Raw genomic sequence first — 25,272 nt, 5'->3', positions numbered from 1 at the left:
GCCATCAACGGGTCCAAATTGAAACCCTGCCACGAGAAGCGCACAGGGGACCCGAGAGGCCGGAAGGACACCCGAGAGTCTGGAGGGGGACCCGAGAGGATGGAAGGGGACTCGAGAAGTCAGGCAAGCGACTCAAGAGGCACGGGACCAAAGTGGGAGACTCTCGAGTGAGGCAAACCGAGAAGGATGAAGGGCGATCCCAGAGGCACGAGACCCGAGCTGAAGACTCTCTGGACAATTAGATTAGGAAATTAATTTTTATTTTTTTAAATTGAACAAACAAACAAAAAAAAATCGTGGCCACGGTGGAACCACCGTCAGGGGGGGCTACCGCCAGTGGAACCACCGTCGGGGGGGGGGGGGCACCATACAGTGGAACCACCACGGTGAGACCACTGTCAACGAAGGTCACCGGTGGTGGAATACCACCATAGGCCTGAAGGAGCACGGCGACAACAACGGCGGTTTAAAAAGGGGTGAAAGGAAAAATACCACGGCACAGCAGGGATAAACGATGGTGATGGCACATGAAAAGAAAAAATGCACCGACATTCAAACAAGCATGCATTTAATTTAAAAAAAAAAAACGACGATCAGATTTAAAAATCATTCGATGGAGTATGGAGCCAGGATGCTGAAAAAATTAGAGTCGAGAAGAAGGTTTTTGGCATCTTAAAATATCACAAAAATGATGTGCGCCATGGACTTCCGTGTGGTTCTGACGGTTGTAAATTGGTGTTGGCGGCCCCAAACCCCGCAAGGGGCGCTGCCCCTCGACCCCGCTGGGGCGCTACCCTTGACCCCGTCGGGGGCACTGCCCCCAGACCCCCAATTTATTTTTGAGCTACAATACACTTTTGAGTTGGGCGAAGGGCACCAGAGAAGTCACAGTAAGTGTTGGGGTTGTTCCGTACTGTGAGAAAGAAGCCTGAAGCTAAGCATTGGTGGGGAAGCCATAAGCCGTAGAGGGAGACGGATTTGGAGGTTACGAACAAACAGAGTTTGAGGGAAGGCATTGCAAGAACGCAAAGTCGTACAGCACCAGGGAGTTATTCAGTTCAATTATCAGCCTTTGGGGTGTGTGATGGAGGATTTGAGGCATCTCCTAGCCTTTGTGCCAGAGGGTTGTGCCCACTTCCAAGCATGAATGGTACGCTTTGAGTAACTCGGAGTATGTCTCGACTGGACGTGAGGTTGCCTTGGTGGATGCACAGAGGGCTCGGGAGGAGCTGACCACCAAGTTGGAGGCAGTAGTAGCATGAGACTTAGCTCAGTGTACCCAAGAGTTGGATGCCAAGAGGGCAGCGCGGATGGCTATCGAGGACAAATTGGCTAGGGAGACAGTATCATTTGAGTAGCAGTTGGTGGAAGCTAAGACTGAAAAGCGTGTTTTGCAGACAAGTTTGGTTTAGGCACAGGAAGACTATGATGTCAAGGAAAAAAAAGAACTCCTTGCGGAAGCAATAATGGTGAAATCCGCACTTGAGCATTGGATGGTAGCAGAAGAGGGTTTGCAGGCGAGGACGCAGCAGGAGTATGAGTTTCAAGCTCGACTAGCATCAGCAGTTCCTGCATCTTCTTCATCAGCGATGCAACTACCACCTTTAGGGACGCCCCCTCAGCCCCTTCTTCTCAGTGATTTTCTTATTGTATATAGTGTACTTCATCCCCATTTTGTTGTGTTAGTCCTGGATTTTTGTCCTTGTCATCCGGAGACGACTTTTCTTAGGAAGGGGATGATGTTGGTCGTAAAATGGGCTTTGTACTACTTGTTAAGCTACGTTGGTTAAGTATGTTAGTGTTGACAAGGGTAGTTGTCCGTTGCACGACGGTTCCCCACGGGTGGTAACCGCAACCCTCGACCGTGTCTTTATATATGCTCTTGTACTTGTTGTTGGATACACTAATGCAGAGAAGGATTATTGTACTAGACATTTTGGCATTAATGAAAGCATTGCTCTGAGTTTCTCATTAATATTCTATCCTATGGTTATCGTCTGAATGTTGATATGCAATATTAATAACACACCCCACGGGGTAAACAAGAATTGTTTTGTAATCCTGGGCTGCGGTTCAGGATGTGTAAAGCCTGTGGGCATATGTAATTCATTAAACTATTATAAGGATTTCTCTTTTCTGTTTTCCACGGTTATATCTTGTGTTGTGTCAACCAATTACCAGTATCATTCATGGTGATTGTGTTATAAGGCTGCAAGGCAAGGTTGGCCTTCATTGGGTCTCCCTACCTTGTCTGCACCAACTGGTATCAAAGTTGGTTATGAACCTGTTGATAAAGGAAGAGCTGGTTGTGAACTGGTTGGATGAAAAGAACTTGAGGCAGCTTGAAGACTTGTTCAGATCACCGAGCATTCAAGCAATACAAGGCTTGCAAGCAGACCGCCGAACCTAGGAGCATGAGCTTGAGGCAATTGACAGCTGGACTTGAACAGATTGCCAAATTGAGGCAAGGTGCAAGGTTGTAGAGTAGATCACCAAGGAGAGGCAACTGGAACTTGTAGTCAGACCACCGAACTTGAGGCAGTTGCAAGTATCTGTGAACAAATCGCCGAAACAGATTTGATGTAGCATTGGTTATCAAGTGATGGGACTCACTTTTCAATTAACCCCGAGAGTCTGATGCAGGAGCATCTAAGTAGTTCATCCGGTTGGAGCAGTTAGCAATGGAGTTGCTTGGAGATTGTTGCGTTTCTTCCTGTTTGAGAATTTAGAGTTGCGGATTTGGAATTAGCACCTAGAGATCGTTGTCTTAATCATATCCGAGATTCATGGCATTTGGATTTGATTCCGATGAGATATCGATTTCGGTATTGTTCCAGTATTGGTGTGTTCTTACCGATTAGTCTTGCAGTATGTGGAGCAAAGCAGAATTGGGTTGTGGATGGTTTTCGTAACTTGCAGATCATTGGGAGATGTTGTTTTGGACCCAACCGATGTTCTTGGAGGTCCCCGCGAAGTTCTAAGCATTGTTGGAGATGTTCTTGGTGATTTGGGCCGACATATTATTGTTTGCATGTTTCATTATGAACCGGTGGATCTTTGGCCGACTTGATCGAGTTGTTGCTTGCGGATGGTCTAAAGAGGAAGATAGGAGATTGATTTGAGACAACAGAGGTCGACGAAAGAAAAGATTCAGAAAAGATGTAGTTTCTGGAGAGATTTTGGTCTGAGGGGAATGAAGTCTGAAAGGACTGAGGATCGGATCAGTGCACACTGTTACCGAAGGCCAAATTGTTCAACAGATGATCTGCGGATCATAGATTTGAGTTATAAGAATTGTTTTGTAATCCTGGGCTGCAGTCCAGCATGTGTAAAGCCTACAGGCATATGTAATTCATTAAACTAGTATAAGGATTGCTCTTTTCTGTTTTCCACGGTTATATCTTGTGTTGTGTCAACCGGTTACCGATATCGTTCATGGTGATTGTGTTATAGGCTACAAGGTGGGGTTGTCCTTCGTTAGATCTCCTTACCTTGTCTGCACCAAGAAGGAAAAATTATATCATTTATCCTAAGTCACATTTTATTTCCTACGTCAGGTAGGCGGCCCAAATGAATCATTTTACTATTTATAACATTCCCTCAAGTTCGAACTTGTGTTCCTTGGTAAAGTTCGACTAGAGAGGCTGGAAAAGAGGGTGCCATGTCTTGAGGGGGACATGTAATGAAATGAAATGAATTTCAAGTGAGTTTGGCGCCATTTGCATTTGAAATTCAGATGGGGAAATTTATAAATACAAGGGATGGGCTCCTTATTTGATTATCTTGAAGAAATCATATCATTATGCTGTCGGAATGGTGAGTGAACTTGAGCTTCAAAGTTGTGGTAGTTTCGTACTTGACACATAGTACCTAGCTGAGTGGTGGAACGTTGGTGAAGTTTTTAGTGTGCATTTTCAAATTTTCAATGTGTGGTGTGGTTATCTGTGTTGCTGGTTTTGGTGTGGCTGAAGCGAAGATTGGTTCATATCTCCCTGCCTGTGCAATCGATCATTCTAGGTATTAGCTCATTGGAAGCCTATTTGGAGGGCGATCCTTCTTCTAATTTGGCATCTCTTTAGGTGTGCATTCTGATTTTTGGCAGCAAATCATACTTCCTTGCTGGCTATACTTTTCCTCGAGATTTCTTGGGTTGCGTGCAAGTCGTTGGTGGCGTTCGCAACTTAGGTTTGAGGTTCTGGTTGCATCGCCTCAATCTTAGCTTTCATTTGCTTCTATTTTTGTGCAATTCCATGAAGTTTTAGGCAAGTTATGAGCATAATAGTGAATTTGGTAGTGGCTGTTTTCTGCGTGTTATGCAAACAGCAGATTGTATTTTCAGTTTAGTGATCAGTGGTGTGTTATTTCTTTATGGGTGTGTTTGAGTTTGCTAATTGTGTTAAGCTTGGAGGTATTCATCAATATTGAACAATATAATCTCTGTTTTCAATGCATTGTCCTTATTGTAAGGCTGGATAATGTTTAGTCCTTACGGTGAGGTTGGTAAACTCACGGATAAACAAAGATATTCCACAAATACCAACAATTCATATAACAAGAACATTAACATATACTAAAGCATAAATAACAATTACAGTACAGCTATGGCAGAATAATGATATCTTTATTGGATTCTCAAATATGCCAGTACAATACTAATTTGCCGAGGCTCCATCCATACATTATATAGACTGGACAGTTGGCCAAGTTGTCAACCGTCACTAACTACCAACTACCCCACGGGAACCTGTCGGCAATTCATGCATAACAAAACATAAACAGCCAAACCAACTATAAACTAATATGTGTTATTGACCCCTAACATTAGCCCCCCCAAAAAAGTAGTCTTCTAGACGACTAAGACAACAGGAGCTGGAATAACAAAACAAAAGACTAAGACTGAGGAGGGGGAGGAAGCGTCCCTGTAGTGGTCGAAGAAGAAGGTTGTCGTCCTGTATGGAGTTTGAGGTTCTTCTCCGCAGTCAGCTGCCGCTCTCGTGCCTTCTTGACCATGTGTGCAGCCTCCAATAGTTTTTTGTCCTTCTGCCCCATCTGCAAAGTGAGGTCAGCCACCTATGCTGTCAGCGCCTGTGCCTCCCCCTACATGCTGCAACGGGCCTCATAAGTGGTCACCTGTCTCCAGCTCAATCCTCAAGTTCTTCTCTACTGCGGCTAACTTCACACGCTTCTCCCCTTTCTTCTCCAAGTTTGCTACGTACAGCCGCTTGGTCTGTTGCTCTATCTAACTCTATCGCATCTATATGTAGACATTTCAGAACAATCCCTCCATACTGCGGCAAGGTGGCTCCCAAGGTGCCCACTCCCTCCACCAATCACATGTGCGTCCACTCCTGTACTATCTTCGGCGTACTGCATTCTGGCCACCCCTGCTGCTCAAAGTGGCGTGCAAACTCCTCCGCATATTCGGAAGCCATGAAGTGGAACAACTTCTCAATGTCAGCTGAGTTGTTGGCATCCATCTATCCAGTCAATTGTGCCATACCTTGTACTATATCTAAGATCCCCTATAGCTCCCCAAGGAACCGCTAGAGCGAGCCTACTGGATCACTAGGGTCTAGCAAGGTAAGGCAAAGACCTATCGATGGTCCTCCGGACCCACTCTCCGAGACATCAATGATCTTCAGGTCATGTCTACCACCTCAAGTCGCTCTGTTCTGCCCCTCTGCAAACATCATCTCCTCCTGATCTGTGATAAGAGTGGTCCTCTGTTGTGTCTAGTTCCGTCCAACTGCCATGGCATGCGGTGAGGGCGAAGTGGGAAGGTAAGGTGTGAGTGCCAACTGTCCCAACCACCCGTCCAAAGATGCATCTATATCCTTGTCAGCTAGTGTGTCCAATACTGCCAACTCCTCCAGACCATCTCCTCCTGCCATTGGTACATCCCCGGACTCATTTCCCCCTGTTGGTACCGTATTGCTCTCAACTACTACAGTCCCCTTCGTACTAGTACATGTCGTACCACTACCTATCTCTTGTACGGCTACTTCCTGCACAACTGTCTTCGGTGCAGCTTCCTCTGGTACGACTACCTCTTGTACTACTACCTCCGGACTATGTTGCACGTCCTTCTCTGCCATCGTATGGTCCATATTCCTACGTCACCTAGGTCACTACCCGTACGGTCTGCTGGCCTACTGGAACGCTCTGCTATTGGTACGGCTTGTGATTCAAGTATGGCCAAGCTAATCTGCAGCAGCAACACTCGTCGTTGTGTTGGAGGTTCCCCTTCATCAACTCTCCTGAACAGAACTCCTACTGGTCTTACGTCGCCTACCGGCTTGGCCACTGTGAGTGCTTCCTACTGTACCAAGTGCACAAAAGGAGGTAATTTGGGGGGTGTAAATTTCACCCACGTCGTTTTCCATTGTGCTCGCAATCCTCCATGTTGCTCTTCCTCCTCCTCCCCTTCCTGTTGCTGTGATTCTGCTTCCTCTTCTTCTCCGGCCGTGTGTGGTGCCATTCAGAATCCTTCATCTCCACTCTCCTACTCCTCAGTTTCTTCGGCCTCCTCATCCGAATCTTCCATGTTGCTATACTCTTCAACCTCGACTGCTATATCCAGCTTCCCCCTCTTTGTTGGTTGTATGGTATCACCGAGGGTGTCTAGGTGGGCATAATAGTACATGGATGGTTTGTTGGGTTCCATCCTACCACGTGGTTCAAAAGTGTTGGTTTTAATTAGGGAGAAGAAAACATAATCAGAATATCACTATCTTCCATCTTGCACACAAGCAAAGAAAGATCCTTAGATCTGATTATGTATTAAGCATAATGATCTGATTACACATACATCAATTGTGAAATTCGGTCTGCAACCAGCTAATGCGAAATACATCAAAAAGGTGCGAATTCATTTCCAGTCAAGTGCGAACTTTGTAGCTCGTCCTTCATTGTCATCTTTGTTGTTGAAAGTGCGATCTCCATCCAAGTAGAGGTCTTGGCCCTGCATATTATCTCAAAACTGTAGCAAACCTGTGAATGCTGAAAGAACAGATCTGATTGTTGATTCATCCACTAAGGAGAAGTGCAGATCTGAACAACAGACTACAGACCTATTGTTGATTGATGAAGACAACCTAAGAAGCAGCTTGTGTGCTGACCTAATTGCTGAGTGAACTCCTTCATCAAAGCCCTAAAAGATAAGTTGTAATCAGAACATTATGCTTAATACATAATCAGATCCGAGGATCTTTCTTGCTAGGTTTTTCCTCCTAGGAGGTTTTCCCAGGGTAGTTGTGTGTTGTGAGTTCATTTTGTTCATTTCTCTACTTATGCTTAATTCTGGAAAATCCTAACACTAACAGCAATCAACATTAATCTGGAAATTTAGATAGATTTCTATTTTCTGAGTATTGTATTAATCTGAAAGTCTAAAAATTAACATGGTATCAGAGCTATAGGCTAGATCAACTTTCAGATCTCAAAATTTAGTACTCTTTTATTTCCAGATTGTTGTCTCATTCCCAGGTCAGGTCAATGGGACTGAAAGTTGAAGATAGGCTCGATGGAAATCTCAACTTTGCTGCATGGAAGGTTCGCATCATGGTTGCCCTAGAGGAAGAACATCTTCTTCACTTCCTAGAAGAGAAAGAGCTAACTGAACCTACAGATGCAGCTGAGCTAAAGCAATTCAAAAGGAATGTTGTCAAGGCCAAAAAGCTCCTTATTGATTCAGTTAAAGATCACCTAGTCACCTCCATTTCCTCATTTACTACAGCAAGAGAAATATTCAGTCATCTAAAAGGTACTTATGAAATCAAAAATCTCTGTAGGGCAATTACTTTGAGGCAGCAATTACTTAATATCAAGATGTCAAAAGAAGATTTTGTTATGTCTTATTTCATAATGATTTCAAAACTAAAGAATCAGCAAGGTACAAGTGGACATAACATGGAAGACAAGGATCTTGTTATGATTGCTCTAAATTTTCTACCATACTCATGGGATTCCTTTATTCAAACCATAGGTGGAAGAACTGAATTACCTACCCTTGATCATCTTAAGAATGATTGCATTCAAGAAGAGTCGCGTCTTATCACAAGGGGACAACTCAAAAGTCCTCAAGTGAATGATCAGCATGTACTTGCAGCCCAATGCAAGAAAGGTGGCCATTGGAAGAAGAATAATCCTAAGAGGAATAGAGACTTCAGATTATCAAATGCTCAGAATACTTGGAAGAAGCCAAGAGATCTCTCTCGTGTTCGATGCTTTAGATGTGACAAATTTGGTCACTATGCTAAAGAATGTCAGAATGAACCTCCGCAAAGAGAAGCCAACCTAAATGAAGTCTTAGATCAAAACAAGGACTTCCAATTCATTTATGCTCTGTCAAGCATCATTCCCACATACAGTAACACATGGTTGATTGACAGTGGTGCTTCCAGACACATCACAGGCTATCGTGAGCATCTTTCAGACTTAATAGAGAAAGATACCAGTCTACATGTAGTAATTGGTAATGATGTTAAATATTCGGTAAGAGGTTCTCGCACTACTTCTCTGAATTTAGATTCTGGTATTTCTCTTCACCTTAGTGACATCTTATTTGTTCCTAGAATTAAAAGAAATTTAATTTCTATTTCTGCGCTAGAAGATAAAGGTTATCAAGTTGCATTTTCTAAGGGTAAAGTCCTTGCTTGGCCTAAGAAGGCTAGTTTTAAATCTGCTCATGTAATTGGAAATAGATATGATAGTTTATATAAGCTCTCTGCTAACCCTGTTCAAGCCCTCATTAATGAGGCTCCCGAATCCTGTGAGCTATGGCATAAAAGACTTGGACACTTACACTTTCAAGCACTTCCCTCCCTTGGAAAGATTGTCAAAGGTATGCCTAAACTCACTCAAATTCATGATGATACATGCAAAGGTTGTGCTATGAGTAAAAATGTTAATAGTCCTTTTCATAAAAGTGAAAGTAGAGCTAAAGAAAAACTAGAACTTGTTCACTCTGATTTATGTGGTCCTATGTCTGTAGCATCTCCTAGTGGATTTCTTTATTATGTAATTTTCATAGATGATTTCTCTAGGAAAACTTGGATCTACTTCTTGAAATCTAAAGAATCTGATGAAGACTTAAGTAAATTTAAAGAGTTTAAAGCATTGGCTGAAAACATTTCCGGTAAAAGAATTAAATGTTTAAGATCTGACAATAGAGGTGAGTATACCTCTAGTAGCTTTCATGATTTTTGTGTTGAGATAGGAATTAAGAGGGAGTTTTGTGTTCCCTACAATCCTCAACAAAATGGGGTCGCTGAAAGAAAGAATAGAACAATTATTGAGGTTGCAAAGGCTATGATTCATGATCAAGATTTGCAAACTTTTCTATGGGCTGAGGCTTCTAAAACAGCAGTATACATTCAGAATAGATGTCCTCACCGTATTCTAAAGAATATGACTCCTGAAGAAGCCTTCATTGGATCCATACCTAACATCAGCCACTTAAGAATTTTTGGAAGTCCTGTATATGTTCATGTACCCAAAGAAAAGCGAACCAAGTTGGAGCCTTCGGGAAGAAAGGAATGCTAGTTGGATACAGTGAATCCTCCAAAGCCTTCAGGATCTACATTCCAGGTCAAAGGTATGTTGAGGTAAGTAGGGATGTTACTTTTGAAGAAGATATTGCATTTAAGAAATCAAAAGGTTCTCATGTTATTGATGAGGCTAACGATAATCAAGATATGAATGTTGATACTAACCTTGAGATTCGGAGGGAGTTTGTTGTGCCTCCACATCAAGAAGTGCATAATGATCCACCTGAGCCTATGGATCCCACAGATGTACCTGGTGACATTCTTGTTAGCAAAAAGAGGCCACTTTGGGTGAGAAACACCATTCAAGAAGCTGAAAGATTTGCAGCCCCCAGTGGTACCTTCAGAGAAAGCAAGAGACCTCAAGTATTCTCCAACTACGTTGCATTGATGAGCAATCTCATTGAGTCTAAGCCATGCAATGTTGAAGAAGCCTTGAACCAACATGCCTGGAAGTTAGCCATAGATGAAGAATATCAGTCAATCATCAAGAATGATGTCTGGGATATTGTGCATAGACCTAAAGGTAAGTCTGTTGTTTCCTCTAAATGGTTATTTAAAATTAAACATAATGTTGATGGTAGTATTGAGAAATATAAAGCTAGATTTGTAGCTCGTGGTTTTTCTCAAAAGGAAGGCATAGATTATGAAGAAACATTTGCTCGTGTTGCTAGATATACTTCTATTAGAACTATAATAGCCATTGTTGCAGCTAAAGGTTGGAAGCTACATCAAATGGATGTTAAGACTGCCTTCCTTAATGGAGTCATTGAGGAAGAAGTCTATATTGAACAACCTAAGGATTATGAGATTCATGAAAGAGAAACTCATGTTTGTAGATTAAAGAAAGCACTATATGGCCTCAAACAGGCCTCTCGAGCTTGGTATGAAAGAAATGATAAGAGTATTTGGTAAGCTTAGGGTTTTGCAAAAATGATGTTGATTCTAACATTTACTTTAAAGTATCTAATGATGAAATGCTAATTCTGGTTCTATATGTGGATGATTTATTTCTTACTGGTAAAGATGAACTCATTATTAGATGTAAGAAAGAATTAGCTTCAGAATTTGAAATGAAGTTTTTAGGTCTAATACATTATTTTCTATGTCTAGAAGTATGGCAAAGACCTAACGAAATCTTTTTAAGTCAAGGAAAGTATACTATTGATATTCTGAAAAGATTTAGAATGATGGATTGTAAACCTATGTCTACTCCTATGGAATCTAACTTAAAGAAGTTGAGTGTTTCTGCAGCTAACTCTGATTTTGTAGATCCATCTGAGTACAGGCAGTTGATTGGATCATTGATGCATCTAGCTAACACTAGACCAAATATATGCTATGCAGTGAATGCTCTCAGCCAGTTCACAAGCATGCCTAAACATGTTCACCTTGTTGCAGCCAAACACATCCTGAGATACTTGCGAGGCACAGTTGGCTTTGGGTTGAAGTATCCAATGAAAACTCCAATAACACTGGAAGGTTACTCAGATGCAGATTGGGCAGGAAGTGTAAAAGATAGGAAAAGTACTTCAGGCATCTGCTTCAACTTAGGATCTGCAGTGATTTCTTGGGCTTGCAGAAAACAGTCCTCGGTGGCACTAAGTACAGTTGAAGTTGAGTACATTGCAGCAAGTGTTGCTTCTAGGGAAGCAGTATGGCTTCGTAAGCTTCCCACTGGGTTGTTTGGACAACCTTGGAAACCCACACTCATCCATTGTGATAATTTGAGTTGCATAAAGATGTCTGTCAATCCAGTGTTCCATGACAAATCAAAACATGTGGAAACTCATTATCACTTCATTCGGGATATGGTGCAAAGAGGGGCTATTCAGCTGAAGTATGTCAGTACTGATGATCAGATTGCAGATATCCTTACCAAGCCTCTATCCAAGGTGAATTTTGTGTACTTCAGAGACAGGCTTGGCATTTCGGAAAATGAAACCTTGGTTGAGAGGGAGTCTCAACCTCAGTGATGCATTGTGTTGCATCAACCACCCTCTGCGGGCAATGTAAGGTGGTAATCGTCTCAGGGAGAAGAGTAATTGTTACCATCCTTTGCGGACAATGTAAGATGGTAGAAAAGATCCTCGCCACCCTCTGCGGGCAGTGTAAGGTGGATTCTGTCTATGCTTGTGTGCAAGATGGAAGATTTTTGTTATGTAATTTCATTCTATGCTTGTGTGCAAGATGGAAGTCTACTATGTTCTGATTATGTAATCCATTCTTTGCTTGTGTGCAAGATGGAAGATAGTGATATTCTGATTACGTTTTCTTCTCCCTAATTAAGAGGGAGTGTTGGTTTTAATTAGGGTGAAGAGCGGATTCCAATTGCCTAAGGCAACATTGGAATCCGCCCTAAAGGGTTGGGCCCTTTAGCCTCTCCTCTAGCGTGTGGGGCTGGGCCCTCTTTACTATGTGGCATGTTCAAATAAAATAGGGCCAGCCTCTTAAAAGGACACGCTACACTAAATCAAAAGATAAAATATCTTTGGCGCCAAAATACCACATTCTAAAGCCAACCTAATTTAAGGATAAGATGGATATAAATAGAGATGCAAAATGAAACATTACACACACTTGCAACACATACATCAATTGTGAAATTCAGTCTGCAACCAGCTAATACGAAATACATCTGAAAGGTGCGAATTCATTTCCAGCCAAGTGCGAACTTTGTAGCTCCTCCTTCATTGTCATCTCTGTTGTTGAAAGTGCGATCTCCATCCAAGTAGAGGTGTTGGCCCTGCATATTATCTCAGAACTGTAGCAGACCTGTGAATGCTAAAAGAATAAATCTGATCGTTGATTATCCGCTAAGGAGAAGTGCAGATCTGAACAAAAGACTACAGACCTATTGTTGAATGATGAAGACAACCTAAGAAGCAGCTTGTGTGCTGACCTAATTGCTGAGTGAACTCCTCCATCAAAGCCCTAAGAGATAAGTTGTAATCAGAACATTATGCTTAATACATAATCAGATCCGAGGATCTTTCTTGCTTGGTTTTTCCTCCTAGGAGGTTTTCCCAAGGTACTTGTGTGTTGTGAGTTCATTTTGTTCAGTTCTCTACTTATGCTTAATTCTAGAAAATCCTAACACTAACAACAATCAACATTAATCTAGAAATTTAGATACATTTCTATTTTTTGAGTATTGTATTAATCTAAAAGTCTAAAATTAACAAAAAGTACCCCACATCTCTAGAGGTACCTGTAAACGTACTGCATCCAGGAATAGACTGATGGCGTGGTGGCACATATAAAATGTTTTGTGCTCCAGTTTGAGGAAATCATAAATCCTCTCAGCTAAAAGTTGTCCCCAACTGTAAACTTTGTCACACTTGATGCCATTCATCAACCCTATCATCCAAATGGCTATATAGGATGCACGGCAACGACGCCAAAATGTTTAGTCCTTATGGTGAGGTTGGTAAACTCATGGATAAACAGAGATATTCCACACGTACCAACAATTCATATAACAAGAACATTAACATATACTAAAGCATAAATAACAATTACAGAACAGCTATGGCAGAATAATGATATCTTTATTGGATTCTCAAATATGCCAGTACAATACTAATTTGTCGAGGTTCCATCCATAAATTATATAGACTCGACAGTTGGCCAAGTTGCCAACCATCACTAACTACCAACTACCCCACGGGAACCTCTCGGCAATTCATACATAACAAAACATAAACACCCAAACCAGCTATAAACTAACATGTGTTATTGACCCCTAACAATAGTAGTGCTAACAGCCATTTCTGGATTGTAAAGCAAACCCCTGCTGAAAACTGGAAGAGGCTGGCTTGCCGCCTACATTTGTCTTTGTAATATTGTCCTCCCGCTGCATAAGCAATAAAGTGATTTTAATTTTCATTCATGTCCTCCCGCTGCATAAGTGGTAAAGTTGATTTGTAACCTCTTTGTACTGTCCTCCTGCTGCATAAGCGGTTGAGTTGAGTTTGTTTAGTAATAAGTCCTCCCACTGAAATATCGCAGTAGAGTGATTTGTGCTTTAGTGTGTTTTTGTTTACTTGACTAGTTTACCGCCAAGTGTCCTTGTTTTACCTGCTAGAAAGTGGAAGGGGTTGGCTTGCCACCCATTATTGTAATAAGCATTTTCAGAAAGTTTGTATCGAACGATCCCCTGCCACCATATGCTCTCACCCTCCCAGCTTGGGCTCTCGGTGATCAAAACGTGTAGGGTTCCTTTCAGCTGGTTTAGATTTCATTATTCTAACCCTAACGGGTGTTGGTGTGCTTGTAAATCTGTTAAAATCAAAAAAAAAAATTGTTGGGGATATTACGGAACCTACCAAATTTAGTCCTAACCTTATTCCCCACTTTTGAATCTAAGAATATTCTTTGAAATGCTTTCATGTACACATGAACAAGTCAATTGTCATGGTGTCATTCTCCCTGGCAAAGAAAGTATTTCTATGTTGTAATATTTGGGAAATAATGCATGTGCAAGGAAATGCAAGGGCATGGTCATCTTGTTCCAATAGTTGAGAATTTCTTTTACCCTTAAGAAAAATGTTCCTTCAAGGTCATTCTCCTTCTCTACTATTATGGACTTTATTTTTTCTACCATGGAGTTCACGCTATCATAGATGTCTCCCAAACATGACTGATCTATATTAGCAAACTTGACATAGTCATGATAGCTCAATAAAACTCAAAATGTAGTCCACACAAGCCCGTCGATCATTATCTAGGATCAATCATGACCTTTTGGGCCCTATGTGAATTCGATAGCCTTATACCACTCCATTGGTTTCTAATATGTTGCTCAACACCTTTCACACCATCACAAGTTATCTCAATATGATTGTGTGATGTGAAATAAGTCTTAACAACCTAGTGCATTGTAAAAAATTGTGTTACCCCAAGTTTCCAAGACAGGGACGAGGGGACAAGTTTCAAGGATGGCAATTTTTTGAGTGATTTTTGGGGACGATAGGGGAAGGAAAAGGGTACAGTTGTATAAAAATAGAAAAATGTTAATCTATATAAGAAATTTTTAAATATTCATATGATAACATTGATAAAGATTTGATATATACATTATAGATCCTTAAAACATAGCATTTGTGTTCAAATGAAAATTGACATGAAAGTCAAGAACGCAAATGTCAAAACTAAATTTAAATTGCTTTCATAATCCATTGTCAATATGTATGTGATATTAAAGAATAGAATATAAGTTACAACAAAATGCTTGAAGGCTCCAAGTTTCACTTTCAATTACAATATGAAAATACAATAAAAAGCACATTGCTGCCCCTAATCTGTATCTCCAAACGTTGCATCAAAATCAGAGTCCTCTAAGTCATTGTCATTGTGAGGGCCAACCTCATCCAATGAAATCTCTCGTGTGCCTCCTAATCAACTTGGGCAGTGTCTTGGGGATCAACATCCCACTCTATAGCTTAAGTCTCTCAATACTATGAAGTCTAACAACGATCCTAAAGTCAAAGAGCACTATGAACAACTGCTAGCTACTCCGCTCATCTAGAGGTAAATCTATTCCTCTTGATGGAAATGATAAAGGCATATGTTAACCGATTCCTCTCTACAATAGAGGGACTAGCAGTCTATGAAAGGAGGCGAATGTCAAGCATCCTGAACTGTGGTGTATCGTTCATGTGTCGTGTCCACCATCTAGTATGGTCAATTCGAGCTAATGTAGCTCTATCTATCTTTGCCTCTAGTTTACTAAATGTTGGACTACAAAGAATTGTGAAGGCAAGCCATTATGTGTGATGTACTGTAGACTCCTCAATTGATAACATCTTTCCAAAGGCCTTAATTAGCCCTCTTTCACCTCTTTGTCATCACAAGGAGGCAACCTTCTAGGCTTTGGTGCATACCATTTGGGATTTAGAGCGAAGGTTACCATATGATGCAAGGTGTTCATTGTGTTCAACCTCTATATCACAATGGGGTTAGTATGTTGTTCATATAATCCCAAAGTAAGATTCTTAGCCAAAATTGTTTGCTTTATCTTTCCAAGCATGTTGTCAAATGTCTCATAAATGTTTTTCACTATTTATATGATTTTTTCAGCATTTTTAAGTTTCCCGATTCGCACTAGATTTGAAGAAATATTAAGATTCACTATCTCTGATACAAAACATTGGACAACATTACAACTTAGTGCAAATTTTAGCTTCTTCAACCCATATTTTTTATATAAATGATAAATTGTAGCTTCTTTAACTGCTTTTTGTAATTGATTTTTCAAATATTAATTTTTATATATTATTTTAATAATCAGTCCCGCTCCATTAGCCAAATCCAGAAAAAATTGCCCATCCCTAAACCTCAAATAAACACTGGTGCTTCTGGACCTGACTAATTATCATATTTAATTTCCAATATTTATGGTCTGTATGCTAGAGTCATCATCAGGATAAAAAGGTTACAAGCCAATTTAACATGAGCCCAGCAGAGGGACCTGTTGATGTGTTTTTTATGCACATGCGAACACAGAATAAAATACCAAAGTATCTTATTCTCTCTTCAACAAAGTTTCCCCAAATGCTGAAGATTTCACCTTAAGGATCAATCTAGGCAACTCCAAGGGTCTTATAGGTAGGGTCTCTACATGTGGATAAGCTTTTGTGGTGTGATGTGATTATGCTGGAATCACAAGGGGACTTATGTTTGATGACCTAAGCATTTGATTTGCTGGAATCACAAGTCCTATCTACTGGCTGGGAGATAACGAAATATCAAAAGATGAAAGGCTTAGAAAGTCTAATCTAGAATGTAAGAAGATGGATGAATGACTAGGTGGAGTCCTACTAGGCTGGGTCTCACCATCAGATTGAACAACCCAACACCAACTTAGTGCAATCTTCTAAGGGATGCTTCAAATAGATTCAAATCATACACCATCAAACACTAATCACCATTCAAGATAACGAATGAACAATAGACGTGTAATGACTTGAAATTAAGTTCATTCTATGCCAGTTGACCACGCAAGGCGCCCTTACAGTCAACAAGAGGCTAGTGGTTTGGACTAGGCGGATTCCACACGAGTGCATTCAACAATTTTCTCCATTCAATCTAATTATTTACCATCTAACACGAAGATTCAACAAGAGACCATGCATATTGCAAAGAAACAACACATTTCACCATGATTTCACTGAAAATGGGGTTTATTTACAATCAAGGGCAACAGTTTCTTGCCTTGTCCTCCTAATCTACTCTAATTGCTATTCTATCTGTTGACCATTCACTAACTCTCTTTTAGTTAACTCCCTAATTATCATCCATTAACCTTTACAAATGAAGAGCCAGAGCTTTATAAAGGGAGCTCTTTACAATTCAATGTCTCTGATTGATTTACAATCAATGGCTAGGATTACAAGATGGAAACCCTAATTAGGGTTTGTTACAACAAAATCCTTTAGCCAATGAGAAAATTACATTCAATGAGTGTGGACCAATAGGACGCAAGGGTAGGTACATCGAAGTTTGTGCCATCATTAGTGAGTCAAGTACATTGAATCTGGACATGCCAAGGTGGAGCTATCCGACTGGAGGAAAAGTGAGTGAGATGCCACCTTGTCTGACGTTTGCGTCTTGGTTAATCTTCCTCTGTCTTTTGATGTGGTTCCTTTGTGTGGCGAAGTGAAGGTTTTGGAGAGAGCTTGCAACTTCTCGAACACTTGTAGTCTTCCAACGCTTCAAAACACCTTGAGTCCTCTATGCATTTGGAATGTCCTTGATGATGATGGGACTGGAATAGGTCATCCTTGTTCTGGCCTGATCCTCTTCCATCTACAAAACAAACCAAAAGATGATTAAGTACACATGATATATTTATCTTGGTCATAGTATCTCTTACCTTAAATCATTAATAAGAAGGCATCAAAATGAAATTTGCTTTAGGATCCTCCCCAGGAATAGGCCCTATAAGAATTTCGCTCTGGACCCTTTGGAAGGGTCGGGAGCGATTTTTTTCTATTTTGCTCAATTAGACCATTTCCTTCAACATTTCACAATCCTAGACTTAACCTTCAAACCTCCTCCCATCGTGATCTCATAACTAGCCCTTTGCCCAGCTCAAACAAGGTGAAAAATAGGAATTTCAAAGGATTTCGCCCTGGACCCTTTGGAAGGGCCAGGAGCGATTTTTATGATTAGGTCCAAATTCCATCATTTCTTTACTCCAAATTACTTCCCAAGACAAGTATATACTAGTCTTCTCTCCACCAAGGCCTAGGAATCCATATTTTGGCCTCCATCATGAGAAAATTAGGTGTTTTTGAGAATTTCACTATGGACCCTTTGGAAGGGTCAAGAGCAAAATTCAAGATTTGCTTGTTTTCTCTCACTTAACTCTATCCTTCATCCCTTAAGTCATTAAGAACAAGTCTTTGGGCTTCAAAATTGTTTGGGAATGCACCAGCTTGTAGATTGGAGCAAGGAATAGTGTCTTATGAAGAAATTCACTCTCGACCCTTTGGAAGGGTCAGGAGCGATTTTCTTCCTTTAGGTTGAACTCTACCTTCTTCTTACCTTGCTATGCCATGATTCTCACCTTTGGATTCCTCTCCCATGAAGACAACACTTGCTCGATTCTTAGGAAGGCCTGAAAGGAGAAATTTGCTCCAGACCATCGCCAAGGATAGGACCTATTTAGGATTTCACTTTGGACCCTTTGGAAGGGTCAGGAGCGAAATTCATGCTCTAGCTCAAAATCTTCACTTTTGGTGATCACAAGCTATTCAAAGGCATGCCTAGGGGTATCTTCAAGTTCAACTCACTCTGATCAACACTTGGCTCAACATGAAATTGGGAGAAAAAAGAGATTTTGAGAATTTCGCTCTGGACCCTTTGGAAAGGTCAGGAGCGAAATTCAAGTTCAAGGCTTGATCCTTCATTTCTTCAACTCCAATCTACCTCAAAAGGCTAGAATACATCACTCCACCCTCAACCACGCCATAAGAGCTAAGGTTTTGACTTCACACAAAGGAAAAAAGGTGCTTTTGAGGAATTTCGCTTTGGACCCTTTGGAAGGGTCAGGAGCGAAATTCATAATCTTGGACAAAATCCTTCATCTCCTTCGCTTTCAATCACTTCAAAAGGCAAAAACATATCAATCCACCCCCACTATGTCCAAGGAACAAGGACTTTGGTCTAAACGAGGAAGAAAATGATGTCTATGGAGAATTTCACTCTACACCCTTTGGAAGGGTCAAGAGCGAAATTCCTATTCTAGGTTGATTTCACACTTCTTCTCTCCTCAAATCACTTCAAACTTGATCAAACCCATCTCTCCTCACCACAATCAAGTCAATTTGTCATCCACTTAGCTCAAAACAAGGTCTTTTTAGTGCATTAGGCAAAATAGAGGGTCAAGTTGAGGATTTTGCTCTCGACCCTTTGGAAGCGTCAAGAGCGAAATTCCTATTTTGAGTTGATTTTCACCACTCCATTGCCTCAATCCACCTTTCAAAGGCAAGAACACATCAAAATCTTTCCAACCATGCCTTAGAAGTCAACAAATTTGGTCATATCAAAGAGCAAAATAGAGGATATGGGAATTTCACTCTGGACCCTTTGGAAGGGTCAGGAGCGAGATTTTTCCTTGAGCTTGTTTCACACCTCCTTTCTCCTTTCCTAGCCTTGGATATAACTTCTCAGGCCTCCTCCTATCATCATCAAGTTCAAATTGGCATTTCGTTAGGATTTTATGTAGAAATAGGGTCTTACAAGAATTTCGCTCTGGATCCTTTGGAAGGGTCAGGAGCAAAATTCACCCTTAGGCTCAAATCTTGACTTCATCTCCCATATTTCTTCATCCAAACAAGTGCTTTGCCCTCACTAATGCCTAGGAATGAGTTAGTTCCTAGTTTGGGTCAAGGTGGAATGTCTTATGGAGGAATTCGCTTTGGACCCTTTGGAAGGGCCAGGAGCGAAATTCCTATTCTAGGCTCAATTTACCTTGAATTTGACTTGACTTTGCCTTAGACTCAACCTTTTGATGCATTTCCTTCCATATCCTTGCAAACGATCAACCACTCTTTGACTTAGGTGAAATCTTAGGTCCTTTAAGAAATTTCGCTCTGGACCGTTTGGAAGAGTCAGGAGCAAAATTCATGATTAGCTCAAGTTTCTTGACCTTTTCCACTCAATTTCACCAGGTCTGGCCTTATCCAAGGCATTCCAGGGGATAAATAAGTCAACTTCACATCAAATCATGCCTAGGACTTCATCTTTCATCAATTGGACCAGTCCCAAGCCCTTCAAGATGGTATTCACTTACAAATCTTCATTAACTTCCCCAAACTCAGGCTAGTCACACCTAGGAATAAGAGCAAAACTTGACCTAAAGAAGGTTTCCAAAAGACCCTGACTTAGCCACCTACTGACTCACCCTAGCACAAGTAGAGCCTGCTATCAAAATGGTCTCTCTAACAACTCTCAAAATGCAAAGGCTAATAGACAAGAACCTAAAAGACCTAGAAAACAAAGCCCAGAAAGCAAAAAGTAGGGGTCCCCATTTACAATGGGAGTGATATGTGAATACGTCACAACAAGACCCAAAATGCCTCAAAGTACACGATATACAGTTGATTAAAAGGCACTAATGTAATGGACACCCTAGAATGCGCAAAAACTAAACCAACTGCTGATAGGAATGTAGTCAAATAGTTTGCATCCAACTCCTTATTTCTCCGTTTAATGTTCAAACCCCCTTATGGCTTCGGAAATGAAATGTTTGTTTGTTTTTTAGTCTTTGCATAGATTTGAAATCACATAACATGAACTAGAAGGAAATTACAATAATATGCAACATGAAGATTGAACTACTGCTGATATGATATTATTTCCAAAATTAATAAAATCAAATACATAGCAGATTTTTCAACTCACTAAATACTCCAACATTTTTGACATAATGTTCCAACAATGACTTCCCATCTTGCTGCTACAGTAACATGAATACTGTCGCGCTACAATAACGTGAATAGTGTCGCGCTACATTGGCGTGAATAGTGTCGTTCTACAGTAACGTGAATAGTGTTGCGCTGCAATGCTGCTACAGTATTAATTAGTCTTCAATCAGTCCAATATCTTCATAAAATCATCCCTTCAGAATGCCATAAGCATTTTGACAAGAAGTGAAGAAGGTATGAGCAAAAACACCAAATCTGCCTGTAGCTGGAGATGCACCCAATCTGTCGGCTAATGAAGCTGATAGCAATGGATTCCAAAGGCCAAACCCCAAAGGAATGACGTCTAGAATGTCACAAGAGAGGATAGACGTCCCCTAATGCCAAGAACGGATCTGCAACTCACACATCAATTTCTTCTCATATTCAACATGCCGAATGAAGCCACAAAAGCTTCCTTTTATTCTTTCTCCAAGGGTCGACCCAACTCACTTGAGCAATGTGGGATAAAAGATGTGCAATATAAAACATATTAAAATATTCACTTATGTTTCCCTTGGGTGCCCCTTTGATTTGCACACATCCCCATAAAAATAAATATTAATGTAACACTTTAATATTTTACAATTAAATTAAATGTTACTTTAATAACACTTCAGGCATTAAAATATATTAGCAATCGGACTCCGAATAGCACGAGTAATAGCTCGTCGGAAAGCTCTCACCGAGGAGTATCGAATCCAATCACCAAAGCTAGCCTCCGTTGTGTCCTGCAAACTTACTAAAAATAGTAAGTATCCCTGAAACTAAGTAAATCAACTCAGTTTTAGCCCAAACTGGAAATGACTAGGCCAAAACACTCCAGGATCCCCTTAAACCCTTCGTTAGCCCTCGAGACCATGTCGAGCTAGGCTAACGCACATACACTTGGTCAACTGCTAAAGTGGGGACATTACAACTAAGCAAAAGATGAAGCTCCATTAAACTTGTATTGAAATTGCACTTTATTAAGTAAAAGAGAAGCAATTTCTTGCATCCTTAAAAATACCATTTGCAAGAAAAATAGAAATATTAGTGTAATTGTCGGGAATTGAGCGGCAAAGCTATTGCCAAGGTGTTTGGTCAATCACAACTGACATTTAAACTGCATTTCACATCTAGAATCCACATAAGAGAAAACACAACCTTAAGTGTCTAATAATGTCTCATTATACTATAATAAAAATGTCACAATTCAGAGAAGCACGTTACTAGTTACTTGAAATTTCAAGTTCAAAGTTTGGCTAGACATATACCTTCACAACTTCACAACTTTTTGTCATAGTTTGAGGACTCGTGGATTCGCCATGGACTCGTGAGTCCAGTGGCTCCACAAGTCGACTCGCCAAGGACTCGCGAGACAAGTCCTGTCGAGTCTTTTTTGAAAGACTCGTGCGAGTCAATTACACGAACTCGCGAGTCTTTTGCAGGGACTCGCGCGACCCAGTTATGACACCCAGCAATGTTAAAAAGTGATTTTTTTGGCATTTTTTCGTTCATTTGCCTTTCTTCCTTGGTGAAAACAGGTTTGTAGGGTTTGAAGGAGGAGAGCAAAGAAGATCAAATCAGCAAAAGAGATCTAGGTAAGGATTTTTCCCCTCTTTTTTTTTTTCATTTCCATGTTTTGAAAATCCAAAAAATCTTGCAAAACAAGGGTATATGCTGCCGAAAAAATTTCTATTTCCTTTCCTAACTTATTTCCTAATATTTTTTTTCTTGTTTTTGAATGCTATTTTTCCCAAATGATTCATTATCATTTTTTATTTTTTTTTCCACAAAACCCTGCTGATTTTTTTATTTTTCATGCTAAATCAGCAATGGCAACTTCAACTCCAAGGTCAACCCCAAGGCCGGGAAGACAAAGAGATAAAGCATGGAAATATGGGATTCCTGGAAGCAAAAAGGGGGAAATCACTTGCACTGAATGTACAAAATGGATGACGAGTGCAATCAATAGATTAAAATACCACCTTGCACAAATACCTGGATATGGTGTCGACATATGCCCCAAATCAACTCCTAAGATTATTAGAGAGATGAAGGCCCTTCTTGCTGAGCATGATTGGACCGTGAATGAACAAAATGATGGTGATGATGTCCTCCTTACCGAAGAAGAACTTGCAAAAATAGAAAGGAGCATCACAAGAAGCGGAAGGAGAAAGATTGGAGGAAATGGAGGAGGACGAAGATTAGGATGAAGATGAGGACTTTCATTTAGAAGAAGAATCATCTCACCATTCAGATACCACAACACCCACTGCTACTTCTTCTAGCTCAAGGCCTGAAAAATTGAGCTATATTAGGATAAGTGCAAAGAGGAAGATGTAGTCTTCTCTTTAGTTTGTTTATTGTTGTTTTTCACATTTGGAGTTGGACATATCATTATATGTAATTTTGTAAACATTTATAAACTTATGCTGCTATCATACATTTTAGAGTTTGAAACTATGAGTAATGAGTATGATTCTATGAGTACGAATGATAAATTTTCAAATATTGAGTGTTTGGAGATCATATGACAAGTGTAATGTTTCAATTATGGCTCATATGTTCTCTAAATGCATTAATTTCTTTATGTTTTTTTGCAAAACTACGGGTTTTTTTTTTGCAGAGTCTTTCACGAATCCGAGTCCGAGTTCAGTTTTTTGGTTTGCCGAGTCCATGGCGAGTCCGAGTTTTAAAACATTGCTTTTTGTCCAAAAAAATATTAGGAATCCTAATCCTTATGAAGGAAATCTAATCAAATGATCCTCGAGAGTCTAGACTTTCAAAGTAGGTTAACTACTCTTAAGAATATTATTTTGATTCTTTCTTGTCATGTTTAAAGGAGCACCTCTGCCAATTTTGCTGACTCCATACCATGTATCTATCAATTTGAATATTGACATAAAATCCTGTTCTAAGCTCAGCTGTGAAAATCATGAAAAAGAAGAGAAATTAATGTTAATCTGTAACTAGAGGTTGAGAAAGATAGTATTTACAAATTACTATATAAATTTCAGTGATTAGATCATAAATTAAGTATCCTACAAGGCAAATAATTGTTGTTTCAAACTGTCCAAGTATGCCATTTGCTATTATTTGTGTCCTGGAAATCACACTCTTTGCATTCATGCATCATCAAATTTGTTTCATTTGTATGATAAAGTCTGTATTACATTTTTTCTCAATTCAAAATGGAGTTTGTTACAAGTCAATTTCAGTAAACTTACTTCTAATGTTGCAAATGAAATTTGAAGCGGAAGTGCTACTTTTAGTCCCTTTGTCCTCCTCCACTCTGAAGCTTTCCTTACAGGTCCAACATTCAGATATATTTTACCTTGAACCTGCACCTCCCAAACAGCAGAGAGACAAATTACAAAGCATGAAAAAAGAGCATTTCTTCCAAGTACTTAAATCTCCATTTACCAATATTGGTGATCTGTTATTCCTTTCCTCCCATTAACCAATTGATAACATAGATAAAAGACATGTCAAATAAACATAACCAAGAAGAATATTAATCCACTTCTATTTACCAAAAAAGTGTATACAGTCCAACAATCAACTACACCGAAAAGTTAATAATCCCAGGGAGAGAATCTTCAAAGGTTTTTTTGAAAGTCGCCTATTCTTCCATTCCATCATGTTGCTATCAAAGGCAAAAACCATCCTGAAGCATACCATTGGTAGGGTGTCACAGAATGCCTCCATATTTCCCTATATTCATTTGCATCTTCAAAACATGAAAGTCCATTCAAGGACCAGGATTCAGCACTCTAGGTTGTAAATTTATTGCAGTGGGATCATGTCAATGGACCCCTCAAAAACATGTCTGATGGCTTGGAGATTGCACTAAGCATTGTCTAGTTCAACTCATCTGTAAAACCACGGCTCTCTCTACCTTCATATACACGGGATTTCTAGACATTAATGTGCAGACTCTGGTTTTGTTGGCCACTAGCAGTATAGAAACGGTTCAAAGGTAGGTTGATACCAAAAAGATCCCAATGTAACTGAGATATCAAACATCATCAGTACTTTGCTCCATGTCCCTTCCCTCTTATAATAATCCCCTTCCATTTGGATAATTGAGATCCACACAAATGAAATCCGAAACTACACACACAATTAAGAAGGATAAGATTCCCAAAAAGTCTTTGCTTTGAAAGACCTATGGAGGAGTAGTTGATTTATTCCAAAGTATCTTAGAAGCTAGCATAATGTAGCCTAAGATGAAACAGAGTTGATCAACAAGTTTTGCCCAAAGATGATGTGCATAATTATCATCAGCATTTTCTTTGTCACTTTCAAGATAACTCAAACTGGAATAGTATGTGAGAGTAAACCTCGACACACAAAATAAGTCGGTTACCAAGCAAACCTGCAACTACAAATTTGAAAAGTGATGATGGGCAGGAAAGGGTCCACTTTGAAAGTTATGGTGCCAAAAAAAAAACTGCTGGAAACAATATGACACATGCTGAGAAGTTACGCGAGGAATGGAAACACACGAGAAAATATTGGGTATCAAGGTTTAGCCATACCACTAGACACATACTATCGGTAAGGGCATTGGGTGTTGAACAACAAGCATGCTGATAAAGGCAAGTACGAAAGTTTGACAAATACAATGGTAAAGCAGGGGACAGATGGAAGGCATGACAGGATTAATAAGATAAAGTTGAAACTCTGACAAAAAGAAGGGAAGATTGAAGTTGGAAATCTGTAAGATTCCTATCTAATTTTTCCTTTTATTTTGTCAAATATTTGATGAA

The 25,272-nt window shown here is 40.1% G+C and overlaps 1 protein-coding gene across 1 annotated transcript in view; it reads right to left on the bottom strand.

Moving 5' to 3' along the window:
* The window catches only part of LOC131076799 (alpha-mannosidase), a 162,077-nt gene that overhangs the window by 29,846 nt on the left and 106,959 nt on the right, over positions 1-25,272 (bottom strand). The window contains exon 25 of the mRNA XM_058014130.2: positions 23,728-23,841. Within this exon, the coding sequence (XP_057870113.2) occupies positions 23,728-23,841 (114 nt within the window). The remainder of the gene's footprint in view (positions 1-23,727; positions 23,842-25,272) is intronic.

The sequence above is a fragment of the Cryptomeria japonica genome, chromosome 11 (assembly GCF_030272615.1).
Source record: "Cryptomeria japonica chromosome 11, Sugi_1.0, whole genome shotgun sequence".
Lineage (NCBI taxonomy): Eukaryota > Viridiplantae > Streptophyta > Pinopsida > Cupressales > Cupressaceae > Cryptomeria > Cryptomeria japonica.
Note: the sequence above shows the minus strand (reverse complement) of the source record. Positions and strands in the feature narration are given on the sequence as shown.